We start from the raw sequence: 25,083 nt of genomic DNA, 5'->3' as shown, positions 1-25,083 counted from the left end.
TTTGGCCACATGGCTCAGATATGCTCCACTCCTTCTTAACACACATAAACAATCAACACCCCAGAATCCAGTTCACCTTGGAGAAAGAGGAAAACAACAGTCTCCCTTTCCTAGATACTCTAATCACTCACCAGCCTGATGGATCCTTGGTTTTTCTCTGTTTACAGAAAACCCACCCATACAGGCAGATACATTCACTGGTAATTCCATTCCCCCACAACAATATGGGGTTATAAAAATACTATATTACAGGGCAAAATTAATCTGTTCAGATGACAATGCCCTAACCACTGAACTAAAACACATCCTTAACACATTCTTAGTCAATGACTACAACCCCCAAAAAATATTAAAACCTGTAAACCACAACTCCCCCACCCCCTTCATAACAACGATTACATTAAATCCATCACCATTCCCTATATCTGGGGCACCTCTGAAAAGTTAACCAAAATCTTAAAAAAATATGACCTGACTTCTTGTTACAAACCATATAAAAAATTGGCATCCCTTATCCGATCCACCAAAGACCAACCACTTCCCCTAGACCTACCAATGGTATACCAGGTCCCTTGCAGATGTAAACTGTCCTACTTCGGCCAAACAGGCAGGACAGCAAATGTCAGGATTTCGGAACACAAAGACTACATCCAGTTTCACTAGTACAGCCACTCTGGGATTGCAGACCATGCTCTGGATACCTGCCACAGAATACGTTGTAAGAAAGCCACGTTAATACACTGCAGCAAATTTAAACATGAAAGATTGTTCATGGAATCAGCCTCAGCTCTAAAAAACTTTCTAAACCTCAACAAATTTGGGTGCATGAGACTGCCCCAAATTTGGGAAGCTTGCATCTTGAGAACTTCAGCCCAGCAGCCAAGACAACCTAATATAGCCTGCTAGGAGGCACCTTTAGGACTCTAGGAACAACAGTAGTGTTCTTTCTTCTGCTTCATTTGTTTTTTGTAGTGCCTGTGTGCACGTGTCATAGCTGTATATTCCCATGAAGATGGCAATGTGACATTGCCAAAATATAGGAGGTATTTATTAAAGTTTCTTTTAATTAACATTCCAGTATATGTTGTAGATTCCTTAAAAGATTTAATAGTCATGTGTTACCAATGTACTGTATAAGCCTTTCTACAAGAAATAGCCATCGGCAGTCCCTTATCACCTCCCTGCACTGATCTGTTCATGGAAAAATTAGAAGCTGACATCCTTTCCAAATCAAACCCAAAGCCGATGGTTTGGTGGAGATATGTAGATGATGTTTTCATAATTTGGAGAGGCACAGAAACAATGCTATTTGAATTTCTTCCAAAAATAATTCCTTCCACCAAAAAATACAGTTTAACATTAGAGCTTGAAAAGAATAGCCAATTGCCTTTTTCAGATACACCAATCAAGAAACAAAAGGATGGACAAATAATAATCTACTGCAAACCAACACACACACACTGGACGTTACCTGAACTTCAAATCGACTCGCCATATTGCACAGAAACTCAGCATAATTGATATGCTTAAGAATAGTGTGACCAACATTATCTCAAAAGAAAAAGATCTCCTTGATGAACTCACTCTCATATCTCAGACCCTGGTAAACAATGGTTACCCAGAAAATATAATCAAAAAATTCTTCATAAAAACCCTCCACAACAGCAACTTTCTGTCATGCAACATACATTGTCCATCGTCATCCCTTATGCAGGCTCAGTGTCAACAAAAATTGCAAAACTCCTTAAGTCCTTAAACATGAGAGTTGTTCTTAAAGACAATACACCAGATTTTAAGATCAACAAAGGACATTAATACTTACTTCAAATACGCAGGTGTATACAACATTCCATGTTCCTGTGGATTAAATTACATAGGGCAAACATAGAGAAGCATGGAAATTCGAAAAAAAGAACATATAGGAAACGTGAACAACAAAGAACAGATACTTAGGATTATTCCTTGATCACTAACCACACCATCAATTGGGATAAAAGCTCCATGCCCTATATAGAAGAGGATTTTCGATGTAGAAATTTTAAAGAAGCTGTCGTGGTACTCTGCTCTGGAGAAAATCTAAACAGAAATCAAGGAATGATTCTGAAAGACATCTGGAAAAGCCTAATAAGTTCGCTCAGCTTACCAGAATTTCATTTTGCTAAAAACTATATAATGTGCACAAAAAAACAAAGACTGATACACCACGTTCCATGCTTATTATGTTACGCATTGGTTTAATTTATTTCATAGTGTTACTCCATTCTTTTTTACTAGCAAACGTTGAGTTCCATGTACCATGACACGCCCTGAAGAAGTCAGACAGAACCACTAGTGAAACTTGTAGACAATTGTATACATTTTTCAAAAAATCTCTGGTCAACTAATAAAGCCAATATAAAGTTCAAGTTTAATATTGAATATGTGACCAAATACAGAATAGAGATGAGAATGATCCTTAGCAAATGTGATAATTGTTAATAAGTAAAAAACTCACTGTGCAGACTCGGATGATGTGGAAAACAGTATTAAAGTCCTCAGGAGGAAAAAAGTGCAGAGAGCATTTCCGACATGGAATTAATTCATTAGTTGGAGCATTTTGAGCAGTATGTCCTTAAAGGCATTCCACGTGGATGATATGTGGAATACTTAATAAGTATTCCACATATCATCCATGTGGAATGTCAAAATACTTAATAAGTATGTCCTTAATAAGCCAAAAGTGTTACATCTAAGTTGTTTTTTAATTAAATTATTACATAAAGAAAGACTTTCTGAGTTTTGGGAAGTTATCTTAATAGTTCTCTCTATTGTATTCATTAATCAATTAATTTTTGTTACAGATTAATTGCTTCTTTTTTTTTTTGTTCTCGTGCTTGTACCATAGCATAATCTAACACATGCTTATTGTTTAATTGTTATTCTTGCATTGAAAGTAGTCAAGAAATTTGACCAAAAATTCTGTAGTTGTCAAAAAATATATTTTTACATAAGTGAATTTACCATTTCTACAGTATTATTAGTTCGATCTCCTTTATGTTCCTCTATTTACTTTTGAAACTACAAAAAAATTGTTCCTCTTGCAATTTAGAGAACAGGTGATCTAAATTGTATTACTGATTATTCAATGTAACAATTTTATGCAAATATATGCTTAATGATTGATTTTAATTTGCAATTATAATTTAATTACTGATTTTAATTTGACTGACTGATTATAACTTATGCCTCATTTGCAATTTCAAATGAGCCATAAATGCAAAACATATGACATGTATTGTCTTAGAGTATGTGAAGAAAAGTAATAATGATTGATTATTTAGTCTAAAACATGACTGCTCAATTAAAAGATATTGCAATGAATAATAATTACTCACAATATGAGCCAAGTACACCTTTATTAGCACGGCTAATTTCAGCAAGAGAACTAATCAACGGCAAAAGAGAACCTCTTTCACCCCTTTCGTGACGTTTTTCATGCTGGTGGGTATGTCGAGAAAGTAATACTTTTTTCACTTCCTCTTGGTATTCTGGTTGCAACAAACCAAGGCTCAACATTTTTTCAGTAATTAAATCTGAAAATACAGTAAGGTAAATAATTTGGTTCAAATTTGAAACTGAAAGCAATTTTTTTAAAAATAATTTTTTATACAAACATAAAGCCAACATTGACAAATTTGGTTTCTGTTATGGGTATATCCTACTGTAAATATGAATTTGGGTAATTCATCCTGATGTAGAGACCAAACATGGATCAGGCTTTTAAATAAAAGGACTGCAGTCTCACAATATGCAAAAAATCAGCCACAACCTAAGGACATTCACAAATATTTATGCCACAGTGGAATTCAAACATACAGCCTCTAAAGCAAAGATAATATCCCCTTGACTGACTTGAGCCAACAGCTGTCCCTTAGTGAGACCAGTTATTTTCAATTTAAGAACATAGTTACACATGTTCTGTAAAACCATTCTGTTATCATTCACTCAAAGTGCACATTTAAGTTTCTAATCAGCAGAGTTATTGCACCTTTCTTCAAATAAAATGCAAGAGGGGGTCATAACAAATGATAAGCACTGTCAATGCTGAAGTATTCTTTGTAAATAACACTTAAAAGATCCAGATTTCAAATTATTAGACAATTGACGAGAGAATTGTAAAAAGTTGAGAAAAAATTAAAGAAACTCAGACAGGATAAGAAAGTTGAGCAGAACAAGTAGCAGCAGAAAAATGTTGAAGGAAGTAAGATAACAATAAATACAAAAAAATGATGTAATATGGTACAGTGATTTGATCATGATATTTGTGCTTGCCAATGGATCACTACTTGAAGCTTCTCAGGAGCAAAAATTAAAGATATGGCAAATGTAATAGAGAAACAGAAAAGAAAAGTAAAGGAGATGGTAGTTCTTGTTGGAACTAATGATTTAAGTAATGATAAATATAGTATAAGAGAGGATATTAAAGAAATGTTGGAAGAGGCAGGATAGAAAAGTGAGACAGTGAAAACTGTTAGCTTATTACAACAGAACTGAGTTAAAAAGAGGAATGTGATAGCAAATGATTCAACTGTCATTTATAGAAGAAATGGATGCGAGTTTTTGGAAGTGTGGAGTGAATTTGATGGTAGAAAAGACTTATATAAGAGAGACAGCCTGCCCTAGAATGGATCTGGCATCAGGAGCCTGGAGAAATTATTAATTGGGTTGAGACTTAAAGGAAAGGGTATAAAGGCAATTAACTAAGGTAAATTTCTGATCTCTGCAATGTTGAATATGAAGAAAGGTTGAGAAGATGCAATTCACAGAGTCTAATGGATAGGAGGAAGAGTGGTGATATGATGGAGATGTACAAGGATTAATGCTGAAGAGGTTTTTCATAAAATGGTGGGAGATTGGGGAAGAACAAGAAGTCATCCCTATAAGCTGTATAAGGAGGGTGTGAGAAGCACAACTCTCCATGCAAAAAAAGGTTTTTTTTGCATGGAGAGTTGTGAATGATTGGAATACATTGCCTGAGAGTGTGGTGTCTGCCAAGAATTTGAATGTATTTAAGGCAAATTATGATGAGCTGTGTGAATGACAAAGGAGAGGGGGAGGGTCTCCTAGATGAGTCTTTGTTTCCATGGGGTGTTAGGATAATAATAATATCACACCTTATCAGAGCTCCAGATGGCAGTATGACATAATTGAGTTATGACCTGAGACATAATTAAATTACTAATATTATAATTAGTTTGACTTAAGGCATAATTTCAGATATACTGAAACTTGACCACAGTTTTGATTGAATTAATGGAATTATAAAACGGAAGAGGAGAATTTTTGAAAAAGATATTTTCATTTAGCTTCATAAAATTGGAACTGAGGAATGTTATTTGGCAAAAGGCAAGTTATTATAGCCAATAATCTACTTCCATCTCTTTGCAAGCAATGAATGATATGATTGCAAAAATGTGCAAAAAAAGAGGTCTGGAATTTGTTGATGTTTGGAGTGTATTTGAAGGGAAAAAGCAGTTGTATGCTAGAGATGGACTGCATCTTAACATGGAAGGACATAAGCGATTGAAGAAGTTATTGTTTTCTGAACAAGTTGAAGTTATTGGGCAGGGAAACTAATATTGATAAGGTTGAGTGTAAGAGAGAGAAACTTTAGCACTGATTGTATATTTATTGATCCTTATATGCAGAATAAATTGCAGAAGAGAGGGGATAAAAATCGGCATGGGACTACAGAAGTTAGTGACTTATATATCAGTTCTAAAGCCGGTACAAGATCTAGAAGGAACCTGCAATTTTTGTATACCAATGCTAGAAGCATTCGAAATAAGAGAGAAGAATTTTTGGCATTAGTCAGTGCAATCTCACCAAAAGTTGTAGGCATTAGTGAAACTTGGCTGTCAGCAGAAGATGTAGTCACTGGAACTGAATGTGATGGGTACAGTATTTTCAGGAAGGATAGAGAAGATAGAACAGGGGGAAGAGTACTGTTGATGATAGCTGATGTGTTGCAGCCAAAGAAAGTAGTATATCAAGATGATAGACATGTGAATGAGAGTTCATTTGAGGCAGTCTGGTGCAAAATAGTGACCAATGCAACCAAATATACAGCTGGATGCTGCTATAGGCCAGGAAGTACAGGGGGAGATATTGAATTCATGCATCAGCAAATTAGTGCAATGACTGAAGGCTTAGTGATTATTATGAGGGATTTTAATTACTGTGATATCAATTAGAAGGAGGAAATATCACGTAGCAAAAAGGAAAATAAGTTCGTACATTTTCTATGAGATAATTACTTGAAACAGCACATAACTGAAGGGACACGTGGTGTGAGAGTGTTGGACCTGGTTATTGGTTCAGAGGTTATAAGCATAAGTAAAGTGTCCTCGTTACCTCCAATTGGTGAAAGCGATCATGTGGTATTGACTTGGAAGGTTGCAAAATCTATGGATTTTTCTGTTAAGAAGGGATATATACGGAACTACAGGTTAGGCAATTATAACAAGCTTCAGAGTGAGCTTGCAGCCATCCCATGGCAGAACATATTGCAAGGGAAAGATGTTAGCAGTGCATGGGATAAAATCAGCGGGTATCTGAGGAAAGCAATATCAGATTGTGTCCCCATGGTCAGGAGGTCAAACAAGGCAGGCATTAAATGAGCAGTAGTATCAAGCTTGATCTGCAAAAAAAGAAAATGTTATGGAGAATTTACAAGGAGAAAGGCAACCAGTACACCCATGAGCAGTACAAGGCTCAAGCTAGGAAGGTTACCAGCATAGTAAGGAAAGCTAAATCAGATTATGAGAAGACCTTATCCAAGGAGATCAAGGGTAATCCCAAAGAGTTCTTCCGCTATGTGGCAAGTATGAGGAAGAATGACTTCGGAAGGATAACTTTAGTGGGTGCTGATGGTATTGCGGTGACAAAATCAGATGTAATAGTCGAGTTACTGAGTGATCACTTTTCAAAAGTCTATCACCCAAGTGAGGATATCTCTATAACTGTAGCAATACCTAATGCGAGAATTGAAGCTAAAGAATCAGAAGTATTAAATATATTGCAAAATTTAAATGCAAACACCAATGTAGGCTTAGGTGGAATATTAGCTCGGGTGTTGCGTGAATGTGCAAATGAATTGTCAACCCCTCTTACTTGGATATTTAATTTAAGTTTGAACTCTGGTATGGTCCCTAGGGAGTGGAAGTTACGCAAAGTGGTTCCTTTGCATAAGGGTAGCTCTAAAACTGCGGTAGTTAATTACAGACCAATCACCATCTCAGGAGTAGTGGTAAAAGTATTGGAAAAGTTGGTTAAAGACAAAATTCAAGAATGGGTGGATCAGGATATGATACTCTATAGAGGCCAACATGGTTTTGTTAAAGGTAGATCCTGCCTTAGCAATCTATTAACTATTCATAATAGAATAACGTCTGAGTTGGACAAAGGAGCAGGCTACACAGTGGTACTTCTGGATTTTGCTAAGGCTTTTGACCATAGAACACTGTTACACAAATTGGAGCAGATGGGAATGGATATTAAATTGGTGATATGGATAGGAGAATGGCTCAGGGAGAGATACCATAAGGTGGTGTATGGAGGAGCCGAGTCCAGGATGACGCAGGTGACCAGTAGTGTGCCTCAGGGCTCTGTGCTTGGGCCAATGTTGTTTAATTTGTATATAAATGATATAGGAAATGGCTTAAAGGAAGATATTCAGTTGTTTGCTGGTGATGCAAAGTTGTGTAGTGCAATAAAAAATCAAGCTGATGTTGAAAGTTTGCAGGATGATTTAAATAAGCTGGTAAAATGGGCAAAAGATAATGGATATCAGTTCAATATGGAAAAGTGTAAAGTCATGCATTTTGGGATTAAGAGATTCATAGCTGTGTACTACATTGATGGAAAGGTACTTCAAGAGATTGATGAGGCTAGGGACTTAGGGGTGTTGATAGATAGGGAGATGAAGTTCAGAGGACACATTGCTAAGGTGTCCAAGATTGCACATAGGATTACTTGGTTGTTGAGGAACACAATGACATCCAGAGATAAAGAGATTATTATTCCCCTTTATAAAGCATTGATACTTCCACATTTGGATTACTGTGCTCAGGTCTGGTCACCTGGATTCCTTGGAGATGAGGAGGCTGTGGAGAGGGTTCAGAGAAGAGTGACCAAGTTGGTGAGTGATATAAAAAATGCCCCCTACATTGATAGATTGAGAGCTTGTGGATTGCAGAGATTGGATGATAGGCGAAGAAGAGGGGATATGATAGAAACATTTAAATTACTGAAAGGTTTTTATAGGATTGATGCAGGGGAAATGTTTCAGTGATAGTGATGGAAGAACAAGAGGTCATCTCTGGAAATTAAAGAAGAGTGTGGTTAACAAAGGTGTCAGAACAAGGTTTTTTGCCTGGAGGGTGGTGAACGAGTGGAATTCATTGCCTGACTTAGTTGTGAGCTCTTCGTCTGTAAATGAATTCAAGAAGAGATATGACAGATATTGTTTTGCTAGTTTGGGTCTCCCGTGATGAGTCTACTGACTCCATGGAGATAGCCATAATAATAATAATAATTTCATTACCCTCTATAGGACTAGTTCTATAGAGGGGAATGAAATGAAAAAAAAGTTCTTGGAGGTGAAAAACTCTCAATTTCCTAAAAACATTGAGAAAATGTAATCTGCGTAAGAAATGAGTCATCGATCAAAATAAGTGATAATCAGACACTACCAGGTCTGAATTACAAGCAAGGTGATGAAAAATCTGTCACCAGATGATTTTTTTCTTGTCTCAAAAGAACTACTGGGTCAGTATGGTACTGTCTTTGTTCTTTCAGTTGAGCTGTGCCAAGCATTTACTCCATGGAACAGCACACACTAATGTTAAGAATAGCAAATAAATGAAGAATAAAAAGCAAAAATAAAGATCCAAAAGAAAAAATAACTAAATAATGTCCTAAAGGAAAAACCAGACATAAGCTCTGTCTACTAGCATGATGTTACAACTTTCAGAAATTTTAGCTTCTCAATACAAATACCAATATGCCAAATTAATGAGGAATTAAGATATTTTATTAATAATTCTTTAATTTTTTTTAAATTTCTGTCATGAATTAATAATCACTGTGCTAAACAATAAGCATATCTCTCTCATATCCTTAATTTTTTATTATTTGAATGGCCACAATGGAATCTAATGAAAGTCAGATAAACAAGACTATAGTGCTGATAATAATAATAATAATAATGCTTCATATCTGATTAAATATAGAAAACGCACAAGCTTTGCTTTAACTAAAAAATATGAACTATAATAAGGAAATAAAAATAACTGAAAGTTAAATTTGCTATGTTTCATACAGAATTTGAATTTTATAACAGAACTTTACTAATTAAATAAATTTCTTACCAGTTATCTGAGTTAAGCTTGTAGCTTCTAAATCTAACATGACAATTCCATTAAGAATGAGACTGCGCAACTCAATAAGGGAATGCAAAGACAATGCTGCAACATGTGGTTTTGACCATCGATTACCACAGTCCTCTACATCTTCTTCAAATTTTACCCATCTGAAAATACAATAATATAAAATAGATTAGAATAAATAAATAATTAAAAAATAAATTATCTTATCATATTAACTTATCATATTCATACTTATGCAGTAGTTATCATGAAAAGAATATATCACAGAGGAATAAAATTAGCTTCATCATCATCATCAATTTCCTGATATGTACCCTCAAGAGACTAAGTTTACAAGAGTTTTCAAAAGAAGTTTTCAAGAGACTACATGATTAAGTTTTCATTATTAATAACCTCCTATCAACACTTTCCTCAAAATTAGTCTATCGCTTGTGAGTACTCCAAAATGGTCATATATATTTCCATATTCCAGAGTACTTCTAACTGAATCAATCCACCTAGATAAACATTGATCTACCTTTAGATCTTTTCCCCATCATCTTCATAAAATACCTGCTTCGCTAATCTTTCCTCTCCCTAGACATTTTATAGAAATGCACAATAGACAGAGGTAATATATATTTTAAAAAAAACAGTTAACACATGAAAAAGAATTTAGAATTTAATATAAACTCTTATATATATTTGTCTATGAGTATCATGAAGGGAGAATGTAAAAGATTGGTTACAACATTCAAAATATCAGCATGAGCATGAGAGGCAAGACCATATCTCGGTCACAGCTGAGTGAACTTGAGAAAGCACTAATCAAGTTCCAGGGAACCAAGCATAGTTCTATAATTCAAGGTTATATATATATATATTAAAGATACCAAGCAATTTTATAAGCTAGGTTTTAATCCTTTTTCCCATGTAAGCAAACAGACAAGTAAGTCAAGTTTGCGCCTGAACGTAATTCAAGTCTGAGGCAACTTGTGGTAAAGGTGGAGTAAACTCTGATCACTTTCTTTAGTATTTCCCCCTAATGCAAAGCACATCCCCTTATGGAGATGTATGATGCTATGCATTAAAGGCAAGGGCCACTACCCAGACCGGTTTCGACCTTTGTTGAGGTCTCGTCAGTGGGAGCCAGACCAAAAAAATGCCAAGGTTGAAGTAATGCAGAGGTCATAAAATTTACTTAAACAAGTTGCCACAAGGTGCTTTGAGCTTATTAAATAAAAATCTCAGGATGAGAGTAAGATGTAGAAAGTTTTTAACTTGGGTATACTATGTTAAAGATACCAAGCAATTTTATAAGCTAGGTTTTAATCATTTTTTCCAAGTAAGCAAACAGACAAGTAAGTCAAGTTTGCACTTGAATGTAATTCAAGTCTGAGGCAACTCTTGGTAAAGGTGGAGTAAGATCTGATCACTTTCCTTAGTATTTCCCCCTAATGCAAAGCAATGTTCCAGAGGACAGAGGTGAGTGAAAGCAAAGAGGAAGAAGAAACACAGGTGTGGTGTGTTTGTAGTTGCACGGTAAAGAGGTGCTGGGCAGTTGATGTTCTTGTATTAAGAAGTACAACAGAAAATGAAGGAATGCTGGTTGCCAGTTCAGTGAAGCAATGACCATTGAAGTACCTGTAGAATAGACAGAGCTGAAACATCTGTGAGACAGCAGTTGAAGTAAATCTGTTGGAGAGGGGATTGTCTATAAACTGAATTGCTCTCCTCTGAACAACAATGGCAAGAACTTTTAGAGAAGCTTTAGGTGCTCCACCCCAAACATATGAGCAGTATTTTAAGCATGGGAATATTTGGAATTAGTATACTGTTAAGAGTTGGTTGATGTAAAACACCATCTTGAACAAAAGAGAATGCCTAGTATTTTGGATGCTGAGAAAGCTATTGTCGAGATGTGTTTGTGCCAGAAGAGGCTGGAGGTGAATGTTAGTTCAAGCAGAGAGATTTAGTTTTGTCTGGTGATTTGAGTATTATATTACTGAGAGTAAGTGAATGTGAGCTGATATTTCTTTTGCAAAAGAAGAGACAAGACTGTTTTGGTGGAACTGAACATGACCAGATTATCCATTTGCTTGGGATATCTGCATAATACATAGTTTGTCAAATGAGTAGGATGAATGGAGAGTACTATCGTCTGGATAGGATTAGTAAGTGAGAGTATGTTGTGTGTGTACATGAGAAAGTAGATAATAGGACAGAGCCCTGAGGTACTCTGCATTGGTGGTGAAGGTCAAAGAGAGAAAGTCATCAACCATGACATGCAGTGAACAACCAGAGAGGAAGCTAGCAGCCCAATTACAAAGGGTGGCAGACAGACCAAAGGGTGGCAGTTTGTTTAGCAGGCCTCAGTACCACACATGGTTTATGGTAATTATTTTATTATTAAGATTAGGGAGATGACATGGGATTTCTCAAGTTTCAAAGAACAGCCAATTCAATTTAAATCTACTGTAGTGCAAAAGTGGTTCATATTCCAAGGATAAAATGCAAATTTTATTCTTACCTAGTGTTGATCAAGTGCTCAGAATCTGTCAACTTTGCTATTTTGGTCAGACTGGACATTCTGCTGAGATCAGAATCTAAGAACACCAAGAGCACGTATGATTTTTAGAATCAGAGGGTTCCAGTATTGCTTCTCATAAAATATACACTAGACACAAAGTTCACTGAAACCAGGAATTTACACTGCAGTAGATTTAAATTTGATCATCTATTCCTTGAAACTTGTGAAATCCTACATCATCACTCTAATTTTAAAACAGATCAGATTCATATTTTTATCATCATTATTATTGTTATTTAGTTAAGTTCGAATTACAGAACTATACTTGCTTCCCTGGTATGTTAACAGTGCATTCTCCTGTTCACTTAACCGTGAATCAGGAAGTAAGCTGATGCTATATGATTTTTTTTTTTTCTTACAGTCTTTATATCCTTTCTGAATGATGCTCATGTTACAATGGATGAAATATATAGGAGTTTATTTCATTTTAGATAAATTATAGACTCTACAACCGTGCTATAGATAACTATTTTAATTTCCCAACATTACAACCTTCATAATAAGGTCATCATCTGGAGAGTATACATATATATATGTGGTATAGCTAGAGCCTTTTGGAGCCCGGGGCAGTCCCTGAGTTTCCCCCCCCCTCTCAATACACATCAAAAATACTACAAAAAGTCAAAACGACGTATAAGGAAATAAATTAAAACACTATGTTTATGTTTGAAGTAAAACTTTAATTTCAAAATTTTAAAATGTTATTTTTCTTGCTTTTCTGTTAGCAAAATTGTCGATGACATTGTCGAAGTCTATTTCATAGTAATGTAGGTAATTCTTAATCAATTTTATTTAGAAAACTCCTCTCAGAACTAGCAACACTTACAGCCATTGTGAGGATGAGGAAAATTCGCTGTAGTATTACAATAGTTGGAACTGAGTTCTCTAGACTGTATTTTAGAATTAACTGCAAAAGTTCAAAAAATGTTCAAAGTGCCGTCTGGGGCGGATCGCACCCCCCCCCCCCTCTAGTTACAGCTCTGTATATAAGGAGATAAGCTGAATTACATTTCACACAGTATGCTAAAGAGACAATGATTTAATCAAAGGTTATTCTACTGGCATGACCTCTAGTGAAAATAGAATATAAAAAAAAAATTGTTAAATAAATAAATAAAAAAATAAATAAATTAAGTAATTACTTAATTAAAAACTACAACAAAGCTATATTCTATTTTGGATAACATCAAAGAAACATTCTTTCATATAGATAGTTTTCTTACAGTAACAATGATGTCCACATGACAATTGTTATATTAGATTTAAGATTCTGGATTACTTATGTTGGTATTTATAGTTAACTCTTAGGGAGAAAGCTTAAGTGGGTATAATATGTGGGAAACAGGATGCACAATTCCTATCAGAAAAAAGGAACACAAACGACACATTAAATATAACAACTATGGTGAAGCTGGCCTTTCTGATCATGCCCTGAACACTTCACATAGAATTGACTGGAAAAGTACCAGTTGTTTACATCACACTAAAACATGGTATGAACATAAATTTAAGGAAGCCTGTGAGATTCTTATCAACCACCCTAATCTTAACAAGAATGATGGTCTAAAAATCCCAAACATATGGAAGGCACATGTTATACCCACTTAACCGTTCTCCCTAAGAGTTAATTTTAAATAGAACTATTAGTAATCCAGGATCCTAAATCTAATATAACAATGGTCATGTTAAATTAGAATATCATTTTCACTGTAACAAAACTATCTATATGAAAGAATGTTTCTCTGATGTTGTCTTATATAGAATATAGTTTTGATGTAGTTAATTTATTTTATCTTATTTTATTTTATTTATTTATTGTAATTTTATTTTATTTTCACTAGAAGTCAGGCCAGCAGAATAACAATTGATCAAATCATTGTCTCTTCAGCATACTATGTGAAATGTAATTTAGCTTGTCTGTATGTATATGCATATACTCCATATGATAACCTTAATATGAAGGTCGGGAAATTAAAATAGTTATCTATAACACTGTTGTAGAGTCAATAATTTATCTAAAATGAATGCTGATCACTGTGTAACACTAAAGGAAAGGATATAGGAGTTTATGTTAAATTCTAATTTCCTTTACATGTGTTAACCATTTTTTTAAAATATACTACTTTCCTCTCCCATTCTATTTAGCTATGCTCATGCATTCTTGAATAACAATGTCAAGTTCCATACTGAGATTTCCACTTTTAGCATCATACTGCCATTGATACCATCTGTTCGCTTCCCTAATTTTTCTTAGACCTCTTACATCTCTGGTCTCTTAGCCTTTTATCAAGTGCTTTATTTCTAACCAAACTCTCAGATCCATTACTTGAAAGTAGTTTGAACAATGCCTTGTACACTTCTAATTTAGTGTTTTGGCTAATTTCTCTTTCATTCAATATAAATTTATTCAATTGGCTCACCACTGTACAACTTTTACTTATTCTGTTGTCTATTTCCATATTTAATTTGCCATTTTCACTAAAAATTATGCCTAAATAGTTGAAATATTTTACTTGTTTTATAGGTTTAAAAATCAATTTGAGAATGCAGCTGAAGTTTTCTACATTCTTTCCTATCTTCAGTTTTGGTCTATTTTGGCTGATTTTCATTCTAAATTTGTTACAGATGTTATTCAGTTTAGTTACAGAATGCTGAACACTTGCACTAGATTTGTTTAAGTGTACAACATGTATAAAGCAAAGAGCTAAGTTTAATATCCCTGATTCTAATATCAGGTTTAATGTCACTTCTTTCATAACACGATCCATAAGAGTGGAAATGATGTGCACCCTATTCTTACACCTGATTTTACATCAAACCATCTTCCTGTATTTCCTTCAACTCTAACTGCTGACCTACAATTTGGATATAGACTATGTGTTGCTCTGTATAATATTCCAATTAACTCATATAATTGTAACTTTTTGAAAAGCTTTTCTGTGGGCACCTTATTCTACACTAGTGGCCAAAATTGTGGAAACCTTTTGGAAAAAGTGTATTTTTGAGTTTTGATGGCTCATAACACCACTTTCATTTAGTGTAATATCATAAAATTATATATCAATGGAAAGATAATTTAATCAAGAATGTAATGCAACAAAGTTTGTTCAATTATCTGTATTCTATGAAAAGTTATAGCCAAATAACCAGAAAAAAAGAAACACACCTTGCTTAGGTTGATATGAAGTAGCTTTCCTTCATATGAATGTAGCCAATGAGCATGAGTGTTTAGAGAGTCAATCAGGTGTCATCTTGTTTTGGCAATGAGCCAATAAGGTCACAGTAGGATTCAGCGATTGATGTCATGTATTGGAGCTGAGAGGGGGACATTTGTCAGTGTGTAATGTGATTGCTATCAAGTTGGTTGTTTTTTTTGTGTTCTATCATTTAGTGCGCTAGTAAAACATAATAAAATTAAAGAAATGGTGCAAAGAGGTGACTGGTCACCCAGAAAGTGATGTATAATAGTACTATTAAGTGAACAAGGCTACAGTTATGAAGAAATTAGAAGAAAAATTGGCTTAACCAAAAGTGGCATTTCTAAATTTTTGAAGAGGTATAAGGATACTCAGTCACTACAAAACCAGACTGGTAAAGGCAGGAAAAGGTGCACAACAGCAAGTGATGATAGAAGAATTGAGAGACTGCGCCTACATGACAGAAGAAAATCATCTGGGTGTGTATACAAGATGAAATGGTGCAATACAATGTGAAGTTGAGTGAAAGGACTGTTCGGCACAGACTGCAGGAATTTGGTCTAAATGCTAGAATTCCACGAAAAAAGCGATTTTTATCTCTCAAACAAAGGTTGAAAAGATTAAACTGGGCTAAAACCCATGTTAACTGGACAGCGGAACAATGGGACAGTGTTATTTGGAGTGATGAGACCAAAATCTCCCTGTTTGGTAGCGATGGCATAAAATACGTAAGGAGAAGAATCGGAGAAGATTTGCATCCTGATTGCATTACACCTACCGTGAAACACCCACTTAGTGTTGTGATCTGGGGTTGTATGACATCAAAAGGTGTGGGCAGAATTTGCGTGATTAATGAGAATATAAATGCCCAAAAATATATAAATGAAATACTTGAGCCCAAACTGAAGCCTTCTGCACGTGATCTTTTCCAAGATAATAAAGCATTTATATTTCAACAGGATTCAGCTCCATGTCATGTTGCTGCTGTGTGCAAAAAAGTGGTTTCAAGATAATCATATTCCACTGCTGGAATTGCCTGGGAATAGCCCAGACCTTAACCCAATCGAAAATCTATGGAGCCGACTAAAGAAACTTGTTAGTCAGAAGCAACCCACTAATAAAACACAATCAATAGAAGTAATAATTCAATCTTGTTTTCACATTATAACAGCTGCAGAACTAAAAAATTTGGTTCACTCAATGGGAAAGCGTTGTAAGGCCGTAATTAACGTTAAAGGTTACCCAACTAAGTATTAACTCACATTGTGAGAATTTTTGTATATCTCATTTTTTTTATATGTTTCACTTTTCTTCTTTATAACTGCTGTTCTAATAAAAAATCCTTCATAAAAGTTATTGCATTACGTTCTTGATTGAATTATTTTTTCAATGATATATAATTTTATGGTATTACTCCAAAAAAAAAAGTGGTGTTATGAGTCATCAAACCTCAGAAATACACTTTTTCCAAAAGGTTTCCACAATTTTGGCCACTAGTGTATGTCTTTTCCAGATCTACAGAACTCTTAAAGTACAGATCCTTGTTGTGTTCCCATGATATCTCATCTGCTGAAAGTTTATTTTTCACTTGGTTAGACTATAATAAATTTAGTTTAATCCTTTATCTAAGCATGAGCAAACAAAGTTTGCACCTGAAAGTATCTTCAGGACTGGGGTAAGGTAGTACAACACTGGGAAACTCGTTGCAAAGGTGGACCAAACTCTCATCATCCTTGTCTCAGTATCTCCCATAATGCAAAACACATCTCCTTGCGGATATGTATAATGTTATGTATTAAGGGAAGGGCCACTACCCAGACTAGTTTCGACCTTTATTGAGGTCTCTTCAGTGGGAGCCAGGCCCAGATGTGGAGATACCAGGCAGAAGCAATAGGAAAGGTCATCTCTACCTACAGGAGTTGCCAAAAGGTGTACCACCTTTTTTATTAAATTACTCTAGATTTAGAGAAAGATGCTGAAAGTTTATTTTTCACTTCGTTAGACTATAATAAATTTAGTTTAATCCTTTATCCAAGTGTGAGTAAACAAAGTTTGCACCTGAAAGTATCTTCAGTCTTATTATATCTTATTATAGTCTAACCAAGTGAAAAATAAACTTTCAGCATTTTTCTCTAAATCCAGAGTAATTTAATAAAAAAGGTAGCACACCTTTCAGCAACTCCTATAGGTAGAGATGACCTTGCTATTGCTTCTGCCTGGTATCTTCACATTTGGGCCTGGCTCCCCACTGAAGAGACCTCAATAAAGGTCGAAACTAGTCTGGATAATGGCCCTTCCCTTAATGCATAACATTATACATATCCGCAAGGAGATGTGTTTTGTATTATGGGAGATACTGAGATAGGAGTGATGTAAGCTTGCTCCACCTTTGTAACGAGTTTCCCGGTGTTGTACTACCTTACCCCAGTCCTGAAGATACTTTCAGGTGCAAACTTTGTTTGCTCACACTTGGATAAAGAATTAAACTAAATTTATTATGATATAATATCTCATCTCTATTTGTCATAAATTGAAAATTTGATCTTGACAACTTCTTATTAGCCCAAACCCAGCTTTTTCTTCAAGTTTCTTTTCCACAATTTTTCTTAGCTTCTTTCAAGTATGCTTGCATAAAACACTTAGTAGAGAAATTACTCTGTAATTCTCACATTCAACTTTATACAGTTTTTTGTAGATGGGATTCATGAGAACTCTACTCCAATCATCTGGACTTCCTTTGTCTGACTATTCTTTCTGAATTATGAAGTGCAGTCACTACAAAGCTTTTATACCTGCATATTTGGACATTTCTCATTGAATATCATTCTACTCAGCTGCTTTCCACATTTCAGGTTTTGGACAGCTTTTTTCTACCTGAAGTAGTGATATGTATTCCTGTTTGTATTCCTTATGAATATTTTCGACTGCTGTTCTGTCATGTCTTGTTTTATTTAACAGCCTTTCAGTAATTACTTCAGACATTATGCAATTCTTTTGATCTGTTTTGTAGTTTGTAGAAACCAACTTTAGAAACAGTTAGAAGGAATTGCAATGGGAAGTCCTTTGTCACCTGTATTGAGGAGAATATGGAGTCTTCAAGATGAGCATCTTGAAGACTCCATATTCTCCTCAATACAACCTCAACCTTCCTTCTGGGTATGGTATGTGGATGATGTGTCCACCATTTGTCATTATTATCCTGTGATATTGCTACCTGAGAAAGTCTAAATTATTACTAATTTCCTATCAATGATTAATCTTCTTCCAAATTAATCTGTTGTTGTCAGAACTCTAATACTGTCATATCTTACATTGCAATCTCCTAAGGCACTATTAAGTGCATTAATCAACATCAGATCATTCATATAAGACTGAGATCTAATTTAATATATGCTAACTTAATGCAGATGAAATGCTAATACTTGATAGTCATCATTATTATTTTCTGATATGCACCCTCAAGGGACAAAGAGATACCATGTACTAAAACAGTATAACATAAGTTTACATTGTTACCTGTATCAAAAATTTTCTTCCATATTAATCTGTTATTTGTCAAGACACCAATACATTTCAGTTCTCTAAGCTACCTGCATCAAACACTGTTTTGAGTACCTATGCACACCTTCTTGAATGCTAACAAAGTAAGTTTCTTTCTAATATCTTCATTTTTAATATGATTTTGGCATTGATGCCATGTTCATCTTCTAATTTTACTCAGAAATCTCCTATTTGTAGTCTCTTCCATCAATAGTTTTATTTCTAATCCATTTTTCAGATCCACTTCTGATAATAACTATTTTTCCTGTACAACCCTAAGGGAAAAAAACTACATAGCAAGAAATAATGACAAGTCATTTATTCTTTATAGTGTTTGAGCATTCAAAGTGTTTAAGAATTCTGAGGAAGAATTCTTTGGTTTTCTAGTGGGGATCTGAATAAAATTGCATAAGACCAATGATGATACTTCTATCACTTATCTTTCTGGATAAGTAAAGTTTGAAAATGCAAACAAAACAGATTGAAGCATTGAAATCTTCCAGAAAAATGACTTTACCATTAGGAAAATAGAGATAGCAAATGACTCTGACAGAGTGAAGTAAAAAGATTTTTAGCTATTAGACTATAATAAATTTAGTTTAATCCTTTACCCAAGTGTAAGCAAACAAAGTTTGTGCCTTAAGTACCTTCAGGACTGAGGCAACTCGTAGTAAAGGTGGACCAAGCTCTCATCACTCCTTGTCTCAGTATCTCCCATAATGCAAAGCACATCTCCTTGCAGACATGTATAATGCTGTGCATTAAGGGAAAGGCCACTACCCAGACCGGTTTCGACCTTTATTGAGGTCTCGTCAGTGGGAACCAGACCCAGAAGTGGTGATACTAATGCAGAAGCAATGGAGAGGTCATATACCTGTCTGGGTAGTGGCCCTTCCCTTAATGCATAGCAGCATTATACATGTCCGCAAAGGAGATGTGCTTTGCATTATGGGAGATACCGAGACAAGGAGTGATGAGAGCTTGGTCCATGTTTACTACGAGTTGCCTCAGTCCTGAAGATACTTCAGGACTGAGGCAACTGTTTACACTTGGGTAAAGGATTAAACTAAATTTATTACAGTCTAACCAAGCAAAAAATAAAACTTCCAACATCTTTCTCTAAATCCAGAGTAATTTAATAATAAGGTGGTACACCTTTTGGCAACTTGTATAAGTAAATATGACCTCTCCATTGCTTCTCCCTTAGTATCACCACTTCTGGGTCTGGCTCCCACTGACGAGACCTCATTAAAGGTCAAAACCGGTCTGGGTAGTGGCCTTTCCCTTAATGCATAGCATTATACATATCCACAAGGAGATGTGCTTTGCATTATAAGAGATACTGAGACAAGGAGTGATGAGAGCTTAGTCCACTTTACTATGAGTTGCCTCAGTCCTGAAGATACCTCAGGTGCAAACTTTGTTTGCTTACACTTGGGTAAAGGATTAAACTAAATTTATTATAGATGTAGTGCCATCCAGTGATCCAAACCCTGGAAAACTTTATAGGAATGAACCGTGTGGAAGTGATATCTGAGAAAAAAAAAGGAGATCCAAAATTTACCACCAAAGGTACTGTAAACACTAAATGCATGGAAGTTGCATATCACACAACTTTGCAGGCACCAGGAGAGTTAAAAAAAAGATGGACACAGGATTTTTCCCTTCATTCTGGTGGTTGTTAATACTGTCCACAGTAATGGCACTAACCTTGCCCCAAGAGACATCATGATCATCCTCAATAGGTGGCGCTTGTGAATAAGCTATGTTAAACTTTTGCTCCCACATTTTATCACTATTACAAGTGTTTTTCATGCAAAATAATCAGTAAATGGAAAACCAACAGAGGATACTAAGGAGCCGATTACTTCTGCACAAGTTGTAAGTACCAATAGTCCATCAAATCAGTTATCTTTACAATTAAGCTATGCCTACTGTATGAAGTAAAGATGGTGGCAAGAAAGGCCATGACGAATAAGCACCTCGAATCTCGACAGCATAGTACCGTCAATCGCCAACAAACCGAATGACAATATGAAGTGCCGCAGTTATAAAGCTTAAGTTACTGAAAAAAAAAAGGTATATTATGCAATTTCTGTTCACTGGCTACATGCTTCTTGTGCAAAAATAGATGAATCGGTGCACAAACTTTTTATCAATCTCAACTAGCCTTTCTTCTGTTCGATGTGCTTGCTTCCTTCCTTTGAAAATTTCAAAATCCAAGCACTGGAAACTAAGCTCAAGATACTCGACGACCAGTGCCCGATCACAAGTGTGCACCCTTTCCGCTAACTACTATGTGATCGAGGCCGAAAACAAGAGACTCAAAGGTGTTATTCTGAACTTTCCATCGGAAAACAGTAAATCGTTAAAAGAAGACGTCAGCAAATTATTAGGAGAATGCAACTTCGATCGCAGAAACATCATCAATGCCATTGTTTCAGACCCATAAACAAAAGTAGGTCATCCCATTCACCAAATATACACAATAGGACCATGCGTATATGGTACTCAGGAATGGCTCTTACAGAATTCTCTATCAGTAAAAAGCTTTATATTATGAATACATTTTTTAAGAAAGCCCTCAAAAGAAAGTGGACATGGAGAAGTCCAAACAGAGAAATAAAAAATGAAGTAGATTATACACTGTGTAATAATAAAGAAATAGTTCAAGATACCTCAGTGCTAAATCAAGTAAAAACAGGAAGTGACCACCGACTGGTGAGAGCCAAAATAAAAAAAAAAAAACCAAATTGGAAAGAATAAAATAACTAAACAACAAAAAAATTAAGAAGTTTTGACTTAAAACCTATTGAAAACAAGAAGGATTAAGAAGAAAAACTCAATCAAAAACTAGACTTAATAAATATATTTGAAGAAGAAGATATAAATAAAATAAGCAAAAACCTAACAGAAGTAATAATCTCGGCAGCCAATGAATTCAAAAACAACAAACAACAAAAAGACCATAACATTTCAGAGGAAACCTTACAACTACTAAAAAAAGACAGGAAATATGAAACAAGACAAAAACTTAATTTCTAAAATAGAATATGCAGAACTATGCAAAACAATAAGGAAAAAGATGAGAAATGAAATAAGATCTTATGACACTAAAAAAAAATAAAAGAAACAATTGAAAACAAAAATATGAAAAACATTTATCAGTTGGCAAAAGTCAAATAATAAAATAATAAGGACCAAGAACAAATCCTAAGCAGGATAGAAGAATTTTATAAAGAACTCTATAGTGATCCTTCAATAGATAAATCAAATAGAAATAACTCTTCTCCATCGCATATAGAATTCATCCACACCCCCCCCATTCACTTCAGATGAAATAAAACAAGCATTAAAACAAATGAAAAATGGCAAATGGAAGACCTAATTCACACGGAATTAATTAAATGGGGGAGGAAACAATATAATTCACCATATCACAAACTTACTAAATGTATGGTATCTTCCCCTCTTCTAGGCATAGATTTAGCAAGTTTGTAATATGGTGAATTATACAACTGGGAAAATGTTACTCTGATACTGTTATTTAAAAAAGGGGACAAAGAAGAAGTAAAGAACTATAGACTAATTAGTATTCTTTCTAATCTATACAAAATTCTCACAAAAGTAATAACAAACAGGTTAATCCCTCTTCTAGACTCAAATCAACCAGTAGAACAAGCAGGATTCCGTAAAGGCTTTAACATTTGATCATATTCATGCAGTAAAACAAATAATAGAAAAATCAGAAGACAACTAATTGCCTCTCTGATTAGCCTTTATTGATTATGAAAAAGCATTTGATTCCATCAAAACCAAAGCAATAATCAAAGCACTCCAAAATCAGGTTGTTACTGGAGAATATATAGCCCTCCTCCAGGAAATATACCACACTGCAACAGTCCAACTTCACACGGGTAACAATAAAATATCAATTGAAAAGGTGTCCGACAAGGAGATTCTCTATCACCCAAAATCTTTACAGCAGTCCTTCAAGAAATATTTAATAATATAAACTGGACAAACCTTCGTAAAAAAATTAATAACAGAAACTTATTAAATATTATAAATATAAGTATGATAAGTATGATATCATCTGCATATAGATGTAGATGATATCATACTTTTTGCAAGCACTCCAGAAGACCTTAATATAATGACAGAAGACCTATATCATGAAAGCAGAAAACTCGGTCTAAAATTAAACAGAGAAAAAACTAAAATCATGTTTAATTGTTTTGTAACACCAAAAAACATAATAATAGAAAACAATTTCTTGGAAAGGGTCTCTTCATATACATACTTAGGTCATCTCATTGATCTAAACTGTGGACTCCAAAAGGAAATAAATATGCGAGTTCAACTTGCCTGGGGTGCATTCAGAAAATTGAAAAGCATTTTTCAAAACAATGATGTCCCACTCTGTTTAAAAAGGAAGACATTTAACTAGTGTATACTTCCAGTCATCACATACGGTTGTGAAACTTGGTAGCTAACAAAAGCACTGGCAAATAAACTAACAGCAACTCAAAGAAAAAAATGGAAAGGTTGATGCTAGCATCACATTTAAAAATAAGCAAAACACCTGGATAAGAAGCCAGACTCACATTATTGACATCATTCTTCACCATAAGCGACTAAAATGGAAATGGGCCAGACATCTATCCAGAAGAGAAGATGAGCAATGGACCACCATACTAACAAACTGGATTCCAAAAGAAGGAAACGAGGCCGAGGATGTCCTAAAAGACGGTGGAGTGATGAATTGTCAAATTTTGTTGGGAAAAATTGGTAAACAATTGCCAAGAACAGAGAAAGGTGGAAAGAACTGGAGGAGGCCTTCGTCCAGCAGTGGACAGAAAATGGCTGAAAAGAAGAAGAAGATCAAAAGAAAGGACGGAACGAATTTCCATATCTCCTGAAAGTGACCTGTGACACACCAATAAGTGCATCCAAATTAATAATGCCGATAAATAACAAATTAAATGACACTTATCCCAATCATGCATTCGTGTTCAATGACTTAACATTTGCCCAGAGAGAACAAAGACATCAACTTTGAAGAAACTTGAAGAAAAATGCCAAAATGGAGACAATAGTTGGATCATAGACTACAAACAAGCCAAACTAGTGCAAAAAATCAAGTGATGGCACCAGTAGCCACCAAGGAGCTCAGTATGCAGGCACTGCATAAGAAATGTGCAAGACCCTTGCAGCCAAATACATGCCTCACAGAACCTTGCATATCTGTGGCCTCAATTCCAATCTTAACAGTGTCCATTACCATCTGCAGTCCACCAAACTCCATTTACTCTTTTTAGCAGAAACCCAAATCTCACCCCCCCCCCAGCACTATCCATCTCAACCTTCCAAACTATGCTACACACTGTTTAACTCCTTTCAACCAAAGGGTGGTCTATGTATATATCTGCTGTGACATACCCTGGCAGAGAGCACCTAACCTAGAATCGTCCACCTTTGACCTTCTTTGGTTGAAATTATCCCTTCCACACTTAGTCAAATTCATCTGCTGTCTCAATCACTCTCTCCTAATGCCACCAACTACTCTGAGCTCTTTAATTTCCTCTCCTTAAAAATTGATTTTCTCCAGTCCCATTCTCCTAAAGCAAAATCATAACAAGTTAAAGGACACTTGCCCCAATCACGCATACGTGCTCAACCTGACTTAACATTTACTCAAGGGGAACAAAGACACCAACTTCGAAGACAACTTGAAGAAAAATGCCAAAATGGAGACAAGTTGGATCATAGACTGCAAACAAGTCAAACTAATGCAAAAATCAAGTGATGCCACCAATAGCCACCAAGGAGAGCAGTATGCAGGCACTGCATAGGAGATTTTAATGTCCATAACACCAATTGGCTTTCCAGTTGTACGGATCTTGCAGGCAGAGATGCTGAAAAATTTGCCATCACTAACGACTTTACACAAATTGTTCACATGCCAACCAGAATACCAGATAACCTGAACCACTTCCCAAATACCCGAGATCTCTCCCTTACTAATGACTCTTTCAAATATGCAGTGAATGTAGTGAGCCCCCCCCCCCCCCCGGGTAATTCTGACCACAATCTAGTGCTCATTTCCTTTACCATGCAACAACACTTACACAGTCACTCCCATACAAGAGTAGTTTGGCATTATAACAGTGCCAAGTGGGACAGCCTCCTAAACTACTATGCTTCGTGTTCATGGTTGGAATGTTGTTTCCAATCTTACAATCCAAACAAATGCACCAAAGTAATCCTCATTAGCATGGAAACATACATTCCCCACACTTCTCTGAATTGCCATCACCTATCTAAATCCTGGTTTTCCAAAAGATGT

The 25,083-nt window shown here is 35.3% G+C and overlaps 1 protein-coding gene across 1 annotated transcript in view; it reads right to left on the bottom strand.

Annotated features, from left to right (window-relative positions):
• LOC150104989 (electroneutral sodium bicarbonate exchanger 1-like) overlaps positions 1–25,083 on the bottom strand; it is a 510,613-nt gene that overhangs the window by 376,724 nt on the left and 108,806 nt on the right. Inside the window, exons 5-6 of the mRNA XM_090395098.1 lie at positions 9,411–9,571; positions 3,375–3,572 (exon numbers count right to left, since the gene is read on the bottom strand). Of these exons, the coding sequence (XP_090251224.1) occupies positions 3,375–3,572; positions 9,411–9,571 (359 nt within the window). The remainder of the gene's footprint in view (positions 1–3,374; positions 3,573–9,410; positions 9,572–25,083) is intronic.

Source organism: Typopeltis vanoorti, chromosome 7 (genome assembly GCF_054136105.1).
Source record: "Typopeltis vanoorti isolate ZY-2024b chromosome 7, IOZ_Tvanoo_1.0, whole genome shotgun sequence".
Classification (NCBI taxonomy): domain Eukaryota; kingdom Metazoa; phylum Arthropoda; class Arachnida; order Uropygi; family Thelyphonidae; genus Typopeltis; species Typopeltis vanoorti.
This window is presented reverse-complemented; position numbering and strand designations above follow the sequence as displayed.